The sequence below is a fragment of the Rhipicephalus microplus genome, unplaced genomic scaffold (assembly GCF_043290135.1).
Source record: "Rhipicephalus microplus isolate Deutch F79 unplaced genomic scaffold, USDA_Rmic scaffold_48, whole genome shotgun sequence".
In the NCBI taxonomy this organism is placed as follows: domain Eukaryota; kingdom Metazoa; phylum Arthropoda; class Arachnida; order Ixodida; family Ixodidae; genus Rhipicephalus; species Rhipicephalus microplus.
Genome location: NW_027464621.1, coordinates 59286 through 73166, shown reverse-complemented (window position 1 = coordinate 73166; position 13881 = coordinate 59286). Strand labels below are relative to the sequence as shown.

The following is a 13881-nucleotide window of genomic DNA, read 5'->3' as shown; positions in this document are numbered from 1 at the left end:
ATACTTCACTATCACCCAAAAAGTTGAAGCATCAAAAAATTTTGGGGGGTGTCAGAACCCCCTCAACGACCCTGATCTATACACATGTAAAATATCCTTTTCTTACTGAGTGGTCACTTCAAAAAATTGTTGGAAGCATTATTTAATTCTAAATCGGCAATTAAAAAAAAAGTCTTTGGTGATAATATTCAGCCTTCAAAAGGTTAACATTATCATTCTAATAAAGATGTTCCACTGACTGCTCCCCATTCCTTAGTGCATTTTGTTCACGAGCTGATTGATATGTGGGGTTCAACGTCGCAAAACCACCATATGATTATGAGAGACGCCGCAGTGGAGGGCTCCGGAAATTTAGACCACCTGGAGTTTATTAACATGTACCCAAATCTGAGCACATGGGCCTATAACGTTTCCGCCTCCATCGTAAATGCAGCCACCACAGCCGGGATTCAATCCCCCGACCTCGAGCTGATACAGAAACCATTTTTACCTTTACAGAAACCAATTCGGTGTCACTTATTTTGTCTATCAGCAAAAAGCAGTGTCTACATAAGTCAAATTTTTCCTTGGCCTCAGCAATGTTATTTTGCTGAGGCCAATGTCACTGTGCCTGCTTTAACAAAGATTTGAACATGAGACTAGGTAAAATCTTGAAGTTATAGAGATCCCTTTTCCCTAGTAGAGGACAAGGCTGTAAACATATTTCATTGTAGTTGGTGGCCGAGTATGGATATAATTGGCATTGTGGCACCTTTATTAAGGACTTCTTTCAGAATGACCATTTTAAGACACAGGTCTTCACAATGAGTAGCGACAAAAAAAGTGGCCAAGCGAGCCACAAGAAAGTCCCATGTGACCAGCTTCTGCATCATGACACTGTGATACAGTGCTGCAACCTTGATAAATGGAACCAAGACAGACTGTAGAAGTGTTGTTAATTCAAGTCATTTAGGGCCCTCTAAGCCTTTGAGTATTTTTTGTGTGTTCTTTTATGATTTCAGACCTTTAATGTTTAAAAGAAATAGAGAGAGAAAGAAAGGAAAATATGTAAAAATAGTGTGTCAATACTTCGTTAAGGTTTTGAAGTTCAATGATGTAAACATGCTATGTCACAAACTCTCAAATGGTTGATGCCATATATTTTTGGTGCCACTTTTTTTAGCTCTTTTTTGCCCAGAAATTGCTTTGATTGATATGTGGGGTTCAACATCCCAAACCCACGATATGATTACGAGAGAAGCCATAGCGGAGGGCTCCGGAAACTTCAACCACCTGAAATTCTTTCACATGCACCCAAATCAGAGCACACGGGCCTACAGCATTTTCGCCTCCATCAAAATGCAGCCGCCACAGCCAGGGTTTGATCTCGTGACCTGTGGGTTACCCAGCAATTGCTCTCAATGATGCAATAAAAAATACAGGACATTTTTTATTGCATCACTGACCTCCGGTTTTCACTTCAAGGTATCTAATGCAGAAGCTCTGACAATCGCTCAAACATTAACGCATGTGCAGGCATGTGGCGATCAATTATTTTAACAGCAAAGCTGTTCTTAGTTGAACTTTTCATGTCCAGGGATGTGGTAGCGCTGATCACATGGCCTCATATTGTGGCGAGAGTAAGCATCAGCAGGTAGGGAGGGCTGTGTATGCTGCGAGAGGGGAAGGCTTCCTGTATATGGATGGGCATAAGTTTCACTGTTTTTACACTGTTCATGAGATGGAGCTGGCTGAATTTTTCTGTTTTGTTTTGCAGGTTGGTTCCAATGCACTCATGGAAAACTGATGCCTACCTGATCTCTAGACTATCAAAAGGGTAGCCACCTGATACTAGCTCATTCATTGACCACACAGATGTTATTTCACCTGTTCACAGGAAAGCACGAGTGCATAAAAACGATACCACCATACATAGACAATGCTAACATGCTTGTGCAAGTTGTTTTTTGGCAATCACAAAATTCACTGGCTCTCAGTGTAAATAGTTTCTGGTGGTTTCTCCATGGTTTGACTTTCTGGAGGGCACACAACCACAGTTTTCTCATATGTGTTCACATACACAGGAATTAGCTATGGGGGATGAATACTGTTTTTTATGCTGTGAACAATTCAGTGGCAATTGATTGAATTTAGAGTATTGCCCTAATGCAAAATCCAAATAAGACTCATTCGATGTCAGCTACCGAGATAAAGAAATGCTAACAGTTCGAAACTTACTAAACATGGCCGAGAAACAACTTCTCAGAAGCATGTTCGGAACAATGATTCTGAATGATACAAATGTGACAGTAATATTGTGTATGCATTTTTCTGAGCCTATGAAACACATCTCTTCTAATTAATATACTTTTTTTTGTTCTAATAACAGAACTTTGTTGTTCATTTTTGTTTTTATTATTTTGGGTGAAAACAATTTGTCCATCGAAGGGCAAAATTTTTAAGTGATAAACAAGAAACTACAGTTGTAGTCCTTTATCACTGATGTAACAAATGGGCATCAAGACACCAGTGTGCCAACATTGAAATACATGTTGATAACCGAATGAAAATCTGGTACCCTGCTTATAAGAGACACCTCATATGAAAGACAAGAAATGCTCCCTAGTTCATATCTCTTCCAAAAGGGTTTAACTGTATTGAATACATTATAAGAAAATTTGAATATTCCTAACTTCTAATAATTAAACACACATTTTAGTACTTTTCAGTGAACAAACAGGACAAAGCAAAATCTGAACTTATGGATAACCCACACAACAGCTCCCAAAAATAGAAGTTACAACACTGAAAGCTTCACCTCAAGAAGTAACCTCATTGAATCCATCTGCACATCTCTCTCCCCAGGTTCCGTGAGGATCACATGACCCTCTGCATTGTAGCCAACCCCTGTAACCTGTAAAAAAAAAAAAGAGACAGAAACTGTTCTTCTTAACAATGCTTCAACACATTACGCAGACTTGAAATCACCCCACCAGTTAGTACAAGCATCCCTAGGTATGAATCCAGTTCTTCCACACTGGCGTTACTTTCACAGTGCTAATCAGACATAAATTATACAGGTACTTATTTTGTCACATACTTCTCCGTTCTTTCAACATGAAACATTTCGAAAAGAAAAAATGTATTCATAAGGGCTCTGACAAAGGAATGCTTCTTTGTTGAAATGTTTCCTCTAGAGGCACTTCTTTTTCAACTATGTCTGAACTTCTGTCTTGTTTGGACAGTTCATTTTGGGCATCCATGCACATCTTTTTGTAGAATACATGTGTTTCACTAATATATGCTTGGTGACAATTATAGAAAGCTTTTATAATCCCCCCCCCCCCCCCCCAAATTCTTCGTATCACATCTGTAATGTTCTAGCTAAATATCATGAATAAAGAAATCATTACATATGTATTATTAAACAACAGACCCTTCCACTGTGCTCCTGTAGATGCCTCTCACGTCTGACCATGTGCCACGTGCAATGATTGCCTCAGCTGGCCTTTGCTTACGACGCCAGCCCACCCCAATCCCGTAACTGTGAAGTCTTCAGGTGGAAAGTAACAAATAAGTAAATAAGAAAAGTGCAGCCCAACAAGCCAAAGTCATTTGTTGTCAACAATAACTGGGTGAACAATACAAGACTTTGTTCAATACTTGAGAATACCTTTCAAGCTCATTAAATCTAGTGAGAACAGCAAAGGCACTTTCGTCCAGTGCACATGCCAGAAAATGTTTCACAGAACGCAGAAACACACATGTTATGAAATCAGAATTATTGTCATTTACTCAATAAGCACCAGCATACAGTGGCAAACGTTAGTAAAAATCACAAAACAGCTACTCGCCAAGAGTGAACACAACACTAACAGTGCTGTCTGGCCATTACACTTTTCTGGAAACCTTGCCTTGAATCCCCAATGAACTATTTATCAATGAGCAATCGGTGAAAAGGCAGGTCTTAAAGCAATGAAAGTTAGCATGGCATAAGCCCTATCAGTTTGAAGTGAGCGTACTATATGTTCAAAAATTGAATATTACATGCAAAAAATGCCACATCAACATATCGGCACTACACTGCCCAGTTGCGCTAGATAGAAACAACCCAGTACAGAAGGAGGTTCCATAACATGCACATCTGACTAAAGCAGCTTTGAAGCCATCCTGGGAAGGCAAGCAAGAGCACAGCCCCAAGTCAGTATTCGTAAAATGTCCATAGTAATCCTGATAATGAAGGGTAACATTACCTCAGCATGGTAAAGCTCTGATGTCATGATGGAGCAAACAGTCATTTCATTTTTTGTCAGAGTTCCTGTCTTGTCAGAACACACAACATTAACACAACCTGCACAAAATAAAAGAACAGCAAGTTATACTTATTGCCGATTCCCTGCATGGAACTTAAAGCATCGTAAAATACATTTCTGGACACTTCAGCTTTAAAGGCATTACAAGACACTGCCCCATGCAAATTCACAAAATACAAATTTGATGGTGATCAGACCGATAGTAGTAGAGTTAAAGATTGATATAATGAAGTGTATTTTAAACAACTTTGTTTACATGGAACACAATGCATTATAACCTCAATATAACAAAGCTTATTTATTTATGGTTTAAAAAGCCTCCCTGCTGCCACAAAGAGGGACCAAGGCAACAAGCTGAAACTTCTTTACCAGTTACATGGTTTAGGTAAACAGGGTTTTCATGCACATGTATTATTATTAAAAAATACACATTGCAACCAGCACCCAATTCGGTGTTTTTTCAGTTACAGTAGTGGGACAAAGATGCGCCAAAAAAGAGGGCCCACCCGGCCACTGCGTCTTTGTGTGTGACGGCAGTGGAGATTGTTGTGTCCATCCCCGGTCGCTTCGTAGGCTAATCCATTAGCAAACCAATGCGGAAGAACCTGACAGCACGAAATATGGACGTCACGGCGGCCCTCTGCTTTCGGTCAAAAGGAGAGATCCCTCCTTTGGGGTCCCCTATGATGATGTTATCCGCTCGAATGCAGATTACGGTTCCAGCCAAGCCAGTTGTGGGCTTTCTCAGCGGTTAAAGATGCACGCGCATACGGGCTCGTGCTATGCATCATCTCCAACCACTGGCTTTCCCTTGTCAGCAGCGCAGTTTACCGCCCAACCCTCCGCACTCAAGCCTTCCTTTCGGGCCACTTAGGTGTCGGCAAGCACGCGATCACTGACCCGCTTTGGGCATGAGCGCAAAGAGTTGAGAGCACTGTCCGCGAGCGTGCTTGCTTTGACGATAACGTTGCTGCTGCTCTCGACGCTCGCATGCTTCAGGTGGGCGTAGGCGGCACTTCGGACAGTCCTGAGCCACAGTGCCCCGCGGTTGATCAGCTTGTCTACCACGAGAGGCCTTGCACACCTGTCAGAGCAATAACACAACACTGTGCCGTGCAATTATTGGCCCTTTTCGGTCTGACGTGCACGCTGGAGAACAGGGGTGCAACCCAGTCACGGCCATGCCTGCGTTGAAGCAATCGTCACTGCATGCGACTGCAGCACAGCTCCTAAATGTCTTGTTGTTAGCAGCCTGCTCGCAGCCTTGTTGTAAAGGGAGTTCGCGAGTCCCCTCAGACAAATGCACCGAGCAGCCTAAAGTCACCTTTGCCTGAGTACAGTGGTTATTCGAACCGCTTGAGTGCCATGGAGTACCTCGAGGCGCTCCAACGCTATCAGCAGGCGGTATGGCTTAACGACAGCATAATGCTAGGCTATTGTGCTGACAACCCAAGCGGTGCAGTGGTATCAACTTGTCGGCCATTAAGTTCGGTCGATGGAGGTGTCTAGGTCACTTTTTCAGAGCAAGTTCCTTTCTCCTGACTACAAGCACCGCATGCGTCACGAGCTAGAGCTTCTAACTAATCTCTTCTCGAGTACGTCTGGGCTTTGCAGCAACTCTACCTCCTTGACGACCATACGGCATCAGGCGCTGAGAAGGTGGAGCGAGCCATTTGCCAGGCTCATCTAACCTTCACCGCTTACCTTCAAAGTACCCATTATTGTGACCGAAACAGGCTGGCCTATCAGCAAAGTGGATTCAAGGTGACATACTAGCAGCGAGAGCCCACCACCCACCGCCACCACTGTCTGCTTCTCTCGAGCCTTGTTGTGCATGGGCTGGTGATGACTCGTCACTCCGTCTCCTGCCTAATCACGAGGCGGCCTCAGCCGCGAGGAAATGATGAGACGCGCCTGTTGTGTCGGATTGGGTTCTCGACTTGTACTCGTACGACCGGGCGTGCCCCTTTGCCCTGCAGGGTGAACGAGAACGGCACCCCCCATGCCCCATTGCCTGAGGGAAGATTCCATCGCAGAGGCCTGCATGTGGCTAGCAAACGGAGACCTCCTAGCTCTTGTGAGGTGGCGAAATCCCTTACTGATGGCAGGAAAGGCGTCGTCTGCTACCGCTGCCATGAGCGTGGCCACAACGCACAATCATGCAGCGCGCCACAACTGAACCATGCCTTGAGAGAGCACGGGGGTTACAGGCATTCGCTATTCCATCCTTCGTCATTCTTAGTAGAAGCGTGGTACCCACTGTACACTTACAAAGAACTTTATGGAATTGTTTTTGTGCTGTGGCTGACCACAATAAAGAATTATGGCGGAAAATTTAGTAATCCCCACAATCCCCCACAGTGGGTATGTGTCACAGTGAATAGGTGAACAAAATCAAGCTCTTATAAAGGGTTGAAGCATTCGACGACCAACTCGGTGCACAAATCGCATTATGCGACATCTGGTTGTTCTTTTACTGTTCTAAAACACGCAAATTAACGTGATTCCTTTACTGACATCAAAAGGCCAGTTTACAAAGGAGTTCCAAGCACCGGCGTGGCTCAGTGGTAGAATGCTGGGCTGGCACACAGGGGACCCGGGTTAGAGTCTCATTGTGTCCTTGAGTGTTTTAGATGCGGAGCATCTTATACTCGCGCCTTGTAGTGCGCCGTCCGCACCGCTTCTCGAACATTCGACAGCTGACGCGCGCGCATGCGCCGTCGCCCACTCTTCCACCATCTGTGCATCCCTTCCTCCTCTACACACCGCGCGCGCTTCACTCCTCCACCATCTGTGCACCCTTCCTCCTCTACACACCGCGTTCGACATCTACAATTCTCCTGATTCTCCAGTGGACGCGCATGTGGCGTCGCGCTTCGAGAACATTCAACAGCTGACAGTGCATGCGCCGTCGTGCTGTATATATACTCAAGGTCGGCGCTTGCTCGCTCAGTTGCCGCTCGTCGGTTGGTTTGTACGGCGCGTCGACGTCCAAGGTCGCGGTGAAATGAATTCCAACGAATCCACAAACACAATGATCGACGTCCCTTCGACCAGCGCCGCCCTTTCGCATACGTGTGTACGTGTTCACTCATTTAACACCCCCTCCTACAACCACGTTAACCAATTTAGCCATCGACCCAAGTAAGTCGCAATTTAACACCCCATTTCACAACCACGTTAACCAATTTAGCCATCGACCCAAGTAAGTCGCACTTTAACACCCCGTTAACCAATTATATGGTCCGCATCCTCCTCAGTGTTCCCCCGAGGGAAGCTGCGGGCAATTTTTTTATTTATCGAGTTTTTTTTCTTATTTCGTGCGATAGTAGTTACGAACACTGGTTGCGGACAACTACAGCGCGCATGTGAACCATGTTGTGAACTTATAACAGCTTTCATTGTAACAAGGGCGGGAAGACGGAGAGGGGAGGGAGAAAGAGAAAACTATCACGCGAAGCTCTTCCATGAGGTCGTAAACTTCAGTACACGTGTTTTTGCACTTTGCTTCCTTCGAAATGTGAGTGCTGTGACCAGGCATGCTGACACCTTAGATACTAAGTCACTGAGGCGGGTATAGAGCAACATGATTTTTGCTTGTGTGCAGGTACTATAACAACAATCTTGTGATAGTTGCTTAATAGTTTCGTGCATGCAGTCTGCCTGAGAAAGAACTCAGCGACCTAGAATGGCAATCTAGAATTTTTCCCCTAATGCCGTATTTCCTAAGCCGAGTGTCAGTGCCACACAGTAATGTACCCAAATGTAACCTTTAACTCGGTCATATATATTCTGAAGAGTTCAGGCTAAGTATTTTTTCAGAGCATTGATACATCACGAAAAACAGCCATAATGTAATTTGCACGCATCAGCGTGTTTCTCAGTGATGATGTGTGATGCACACCCACCTCCGACGATTCACATGGCTGTGTACTGGCAGTGTTGGTTCCGTTTATTCCTCTGACACTGGCTACAGCCTCGAACAAATTAAAATCATCGTAAAAACATGTCCTGACAATGTTCGCTAAATCGGTGTGCAGCGCGGGGCTGCATGCAAATTTCGACATGAGCAAAACTGCCGATATCAAACAGACATTTATGGCCGCTATGCGCAAGTACACTGCGTTTTCAACTATGGGGGACCAGAATACCAAAGAACACCGAAATATGTTTGTAAAACCACAAGAGCCAGACTCCCCGTTATAGAAACCTCTTAACGTACCAATCCTTTTTGGAGGTGCTGCAGTTTCCAGCTGTAACAGACACACCTAAAAGATTTTCGCACAATGCTTACCAGTGACCCAAATCTGCAATTCTGTAATGGATCTTGCTAGATTCTTGGAATTCAGTACATAATACATGCTGTGAAACACAAAATATGAAGTTTGTAAATGAAGAAGCTGTAATTCAGGTTGTTACCTAGCTTTCCCACATTTTAGCCAGCAGCTACTTGTTCTTGTGACGTGTGGCTGTTTCTTATGTTGCGTGTTGACCAAATCTGTAGAGTGCAAGTGGCCCAGTTAGGTGAATACGACAGCATCTGTGTCTCACCCCTTTAAATCACACTGTGTTTTGATGACCAGCTGTGGTGACAGAACCATTGCGAAAACTTTGCTTATCTTATAACAAACGAGTACTTTGTACCTGCATTTCTTGTATTTTTACTTGGCATACAGCCTGTGATGAGTAAAGGAGAGGCATGAGGCGCGTGCTGAATGTGGAAGCACGGCGACAGTGCACGAGGAGAAAAAAGTCCCCCGGGTGCACACGCACCAGCCACGTTAAAGCAGGAGATTGGTCGCAAAAAGAGTTGTGGCATGCGACCAGAGCTGTGATGAAAAATCCCAGAGGATGAGCTAGCACTGTGCGTTGGGGGTCCGAGCTGCGAAGACGTGGGAAACCAGCGTTGCGACTGCGACGGGAGCAGCATAGCCGCTCGGTTATGAAGGATGTCGGCGTGAGAGGCCCGGAAAGCGACCATTGACCTCGGGGGTACTCAAGTGAAGCTGCCCGGACTTGCCACACTCTTGCCCAGCAGTTTCTGATAAACTTGCAGCGTCCCCAATACGAGCCGGGATGGTAGCAGCCCACACCAGTCACAAAAGTGGACCCATTAGCAGGGGAGTCCATGACGAGATAAGCCTAGTGAGACTGAAGATAGAGACGACGACCGGGAAACACTGGCAATGAGGACAAGCGGTTCATGCGGCGGGAACAACTGCTGGCAACCTTAAAAAAAAAGAGCAACCCGTCAACGACAAAGGCGTCAACTAAACGTCGACACGGCAAAGGGCAGTAAGTCGCAACACGACAAACTGTAAGAACATTCCAGTGTTGACGCCATATTGGCTTAGGAGTAGCGGCTAGGGCTAGTAACAGATTTAGACTGAGCTACAGTCAATTTCGGTTTGACCATGTACACGGGTTGTTATTGAGCTATTGAGTGTTATTGAGTGATTTAATGAGAATTCTGGTTATTGGTTCTGTCAGGTCAGGGTATAAAGAGTGTTTGTCTTGCCACGCCTGTCTCCCATTTCTCTCGAATCCATCTTTCACAAGTGCTCCCGAGATAAATTCGTGACAAAGCCACTGCGAAGAGGACTTCACCAGCAAAAGGCATCAATTGTGGCCACCAAATCTCAGGTTCAACAAAACTGATTTTTTTTTGAAATATTTAAAGTGAGTGTTTTTTTTGTGCCACTACATTATTGAACATTCTTGTGGCACTATCCATGTCAAACTAAGTCGGTTGATCACTATACTGTGCACAAAATATTAAGCTTTAAATTAATAAAACTTATGAAATAAAGTAAATTACCAATTTTACCAACTTCATTATATCTGGGCTCAGCTGCACATTGATTACAAAGTGAGTAAACACAATCTTCTAGGGTGTTCACAGTGTTCACACATGTTCTATCCACTTACACCACCCCGAAGATCAGGAGGCCAACATCCAGATTCCCCAAAGCCTCTGACCTTTGCATCAGCAGGTGCAGTGTTTTGTGGTGCTCAATATGAAAAATGCATTAGCAAAAAAAACCTCGTGAACCCCGTTTGACTACCAGCACTAGCAGAAGTTTCTATTTATTGCCTTAATCTTTCTTAGAAACAACACTGAAACTTCCCTATACTGAGCTAAAAAAATACATTGCGCTCTATAGACTTAAGGCTATATAAAGCTAAATATTTCATTTTATTAAAGATTTAATTATACTGATCTTTGAATAATTTTATTACATTGATTTTAACTGTACTTAGGGTTCTCTGAAAAACACCTTTTAATACCCATATCCTTTCTAATTTCGCTGTCGCTGAAAAATCCTTCAGAACTACAATTAATAAATGTCTTTTCTCCCAACTTTTTTTCGTGGCTTCATTAGCACACACACACACCACACAAAACTGATTTCCCACCTAACGTTTCCACAGTTGGCAATTTCTTGATGATGGCTTTACGCTTTGCCATGCGCATCACTCCAAGGGCAAGGGTGACGGTTACCACAATAGGGAGACCTTCAGGGATAGCTGCCACAGCAAGGCTACAATAAGAAAGAAGATAAAACGCCATTCAGACAGTCAGAATTCTCTGCAAGCAAGCCTATTACAATGAGATTATCCTAGAGCACAAGATTTATTTATTCTTTTGACACGATGTGGTCACTGTGACATTCGAAAAATAAAGGCAGAGAGAAAGTTGCAGCACATGGCTTTGCTTCGAAATAGTATTGTGAAAATTGACTAATGTGCAATTTCCAATTTTTTTTTTTAGAAAGGGCGTAGGATAATGTTACACACAAACAGCAATAGAAGACATTGAAAACTAAATTAATAAGCAGTTGCACTGATACCGTATGAGCAAGAAGCGAATGCACTGTGAGATTTAAAAAAATAACTCCACTGATATGTACTCAAGCACTCCTAGACAAAGACACAACAATCGCACAGTTAGCATTTCTTGATAGTATTAGGAAAAACCTACATATTCATTGTGTAATAACTGTGCATATTGCTAAGGGGTCTTATTCTAGCATGAATTCTGGTGGAACAACCATGCGTGGCAATGTATTACCGCTCACAATACCTAAAACTGTAGTCACAACATGAACTTCCAGCATACAAAGTGTGGGTTAGTAAAGCTCATGTACATCATTCATAAATTTTTCATAAATCATGTTAAAAGCAGAATAGCTGTTTGCAGCTTGTGGAAATTGAGGCCAGCCCACCATCTTTGCGCGAGCTTTGCCACCTATTTCTGCCGTTCTCATGTCCCGACATGACTCCCCTTCTCCGCTGTCTGCTGCGCTGGGGGGAGCGAGGACCCATTTCACCCGGTAGCGAATGTCGACTGTTGCACCGTGCGCAAAGTCTCTCTGGACATGGAGATTTTAAGAGAGGAAGAAGAAGTGTCTCTTTAGAAGAACGCTTGTTTCTGCGCTCTGTATTTTTTTTAGTGAAACCATCGGTTTTTCGAGGTGCCTCGCCTCCCTGTCTTGCGGTGATGGCCACGGAGCATGCCTGAGGCCCGTTTGGACAGAAGTCCTCACACCCGTCAACCACAAGGAAGCGAGCTGGCTCCCCAAGTGACACCGAAGACGCTGATTTGTATTCTATGTCGGAAGACGACACATCCAATGACAGCTTTATACCTGTCCGGGGTAAGAGGGCAAAGAGAAGGACTGCGAATACATCAGCATCAGCTCCTGCAAGTACAGCGACTGTACAGTCAAGGCCTGCACGCTGGCCGCACATCATCATATTTATGGCGGAAGATCCTTCAAGCAACCTACAACTTTTGAACAGGCAAGCCCTTTCCGTTGCTCTAGAATGTATGGTGCCAGATCAAATTAAGGATGTAAGAGTCAACCCAAGGAAGAATATTCTCGCCATAGATGTGCACGATGTGAGTGCGCTAGGACAGCTGCAGCAAATGATTGAGCTAGGCAGCATTAAAATGCGCCCCTTTATCTCGACAGATGATAAATCAATTGCCGGTGTAATTTATGACATCGACATTGCCATTCCTAATGTTGACTTGCCTACCCTCATCAAGCCTGCAAACGAGGGAACTGTCATTACGCAAGTGCGGCGCCTTGGAAATACGTGCTGCATAAAAGTGTTTTTCAAGGGAGATTGCATACCGTCCCACGTCAAAGTTGGACATTTCCGACATCCGGTTTGACCATTCATCCAAAAGCCGCTTCAATGCCATCGGTGCTTCAGGCTAGGACACGTCAAGGGCGTATGCCCCAACTCATGACTGTGTCCTCGTTGCGCTAAACCTCATGCCGAAGACGCCTGTCTGGCGACTACTTTGAAGCGTGCCAACTACAGTGGTCCTCACGCTGCCTCGTCGAAAGACTGTCCTCGAATCCAAAAGGAGTGCGCGGTTCTCAGACAAATGGCCCGAGACAACTCGACACACAGGAAGGCAGCCGAAGTAGTCCGGCGTCGGCGTCGATGTCGGCATCATTGAAAGTCTTCAAAGAAAGCACATTCCCGAAATGCTAGTTCCCACTCTTCAGCGGTTCCACTCAGTAGCACTGCGAAAGGACCCACCACTTCTACGAAAGAAGCGGAGAAGCCTCCTTCTCTGGAGGAATGGCCCACGCTCCCGACCCGCTCTTCTGCCAAGGAACTTCAGCAGGTTGCGGCCACACCAGAGCGGTCTACAGCAACGAAAGATTTGCCTAAAACAGGTCGTCAAGTGATCTCGGTGCTGCGTTCCCTCATAGAAGCCATCCGAGCGATATTAGTCGACATGAAGACACTATATGCTTGAAGCGCACTTGGAGTGTTGGATGCCCCAAGCCCAGTGCTTGAATCTCTCAACTAGGAAGATAGCTACTCCCACCTCATCATTTCGTAAGGAAGTCAAGGCTGCATCTGTCATTCAATAGAACGCCAGAGGACTAAAATCACGCCTTCCAGATTTTCGTCAGTGTTTACCAACGTGTTTCCACTCATCGTCATTTGTGAACCCAATTTGTCGAAGCCAATAAGACTTTTGGGGTACGAAGCTGTCATGTCTTCAACAAATGGTGCGTGCAGCAAAATCATCGTCTTTGTTTGTCGTGAACTGACGTATGTTGTGCAACCAATTGCACCTCACGATGACAATCAGTATGTCTGCATCACTATGAAAAAGAACAAACTCATGATGATGATGATGTATAGGGCTTAATGGCGCAAGAGCCAATTGATGGCCAAAGAGCGCCATTTCAGCGACTAGAGATGTGGACAATGATATGGTGCGTGGCTGTATAGGGGCCTTAAAATATATCGTGCTAACACAGGTAAAAACATAACTATTAAAATCATGACAGTGGCGTGATATGGATAATAAAAATGGGTGACAAAAGGTTTTGATAATAAAAGCATGTGTAAAACTATTTGACACTAGCACAAATGCCTCATCAGCGCCCTTGTGTCCAAGGGTCGCGAGGCAAGTGCTTTTCAATGTAGCCACTGCAGCAGCAACCTCTCTTGAGAGGTCACGCTACGCAATGCCAGGGTATATTACATGGTAGAAACGGACATCTCTTGAAAATGCCAGCAACGATTTACGGGTGAAAAGTGGTCCCCTACC

At 44.6% G+C, this 13881-nt stretch overlaps 1 protein-coding gene across 5 annotated transcripts in view; it reads right to left on the bottom strand.

Moving 5' to 3' along the window:
* SPoCk (secretory pathway calcium atpase) overlaps positions 1 to 13881 on the bottom strand; it is a 147395-nt gene that overhangs the window by 82511 nt on the left and 51003 nt on the right. For all 5 annotated transcript variants that reach the window (XR_012889277.1, XR_005110564.2, XM_037428731.2 and 2 more), the window contains exons 10-12: positions 10710 to 10834; positions 4233 to 4330; positions 2798 to 2893 (exon numbers count right to left, since the gene is read on the bottom strand). Coding sequence is in view for 3 of the 5 variants with exons in the window: in XM_037428731.2 (XP_037284628.1) it covers positions 2798 to 2893; positions 4233 to 4330; positions 10710 to 10834 (319 nt within the window). In the remaining 2 variants the exon portion in view is untranslated. The remainder of the gene's footprint in view (positions 1 to 2797; positions 2894 to 4232; positions 4331 to 10709; positions 10835 to 13881) is intronic.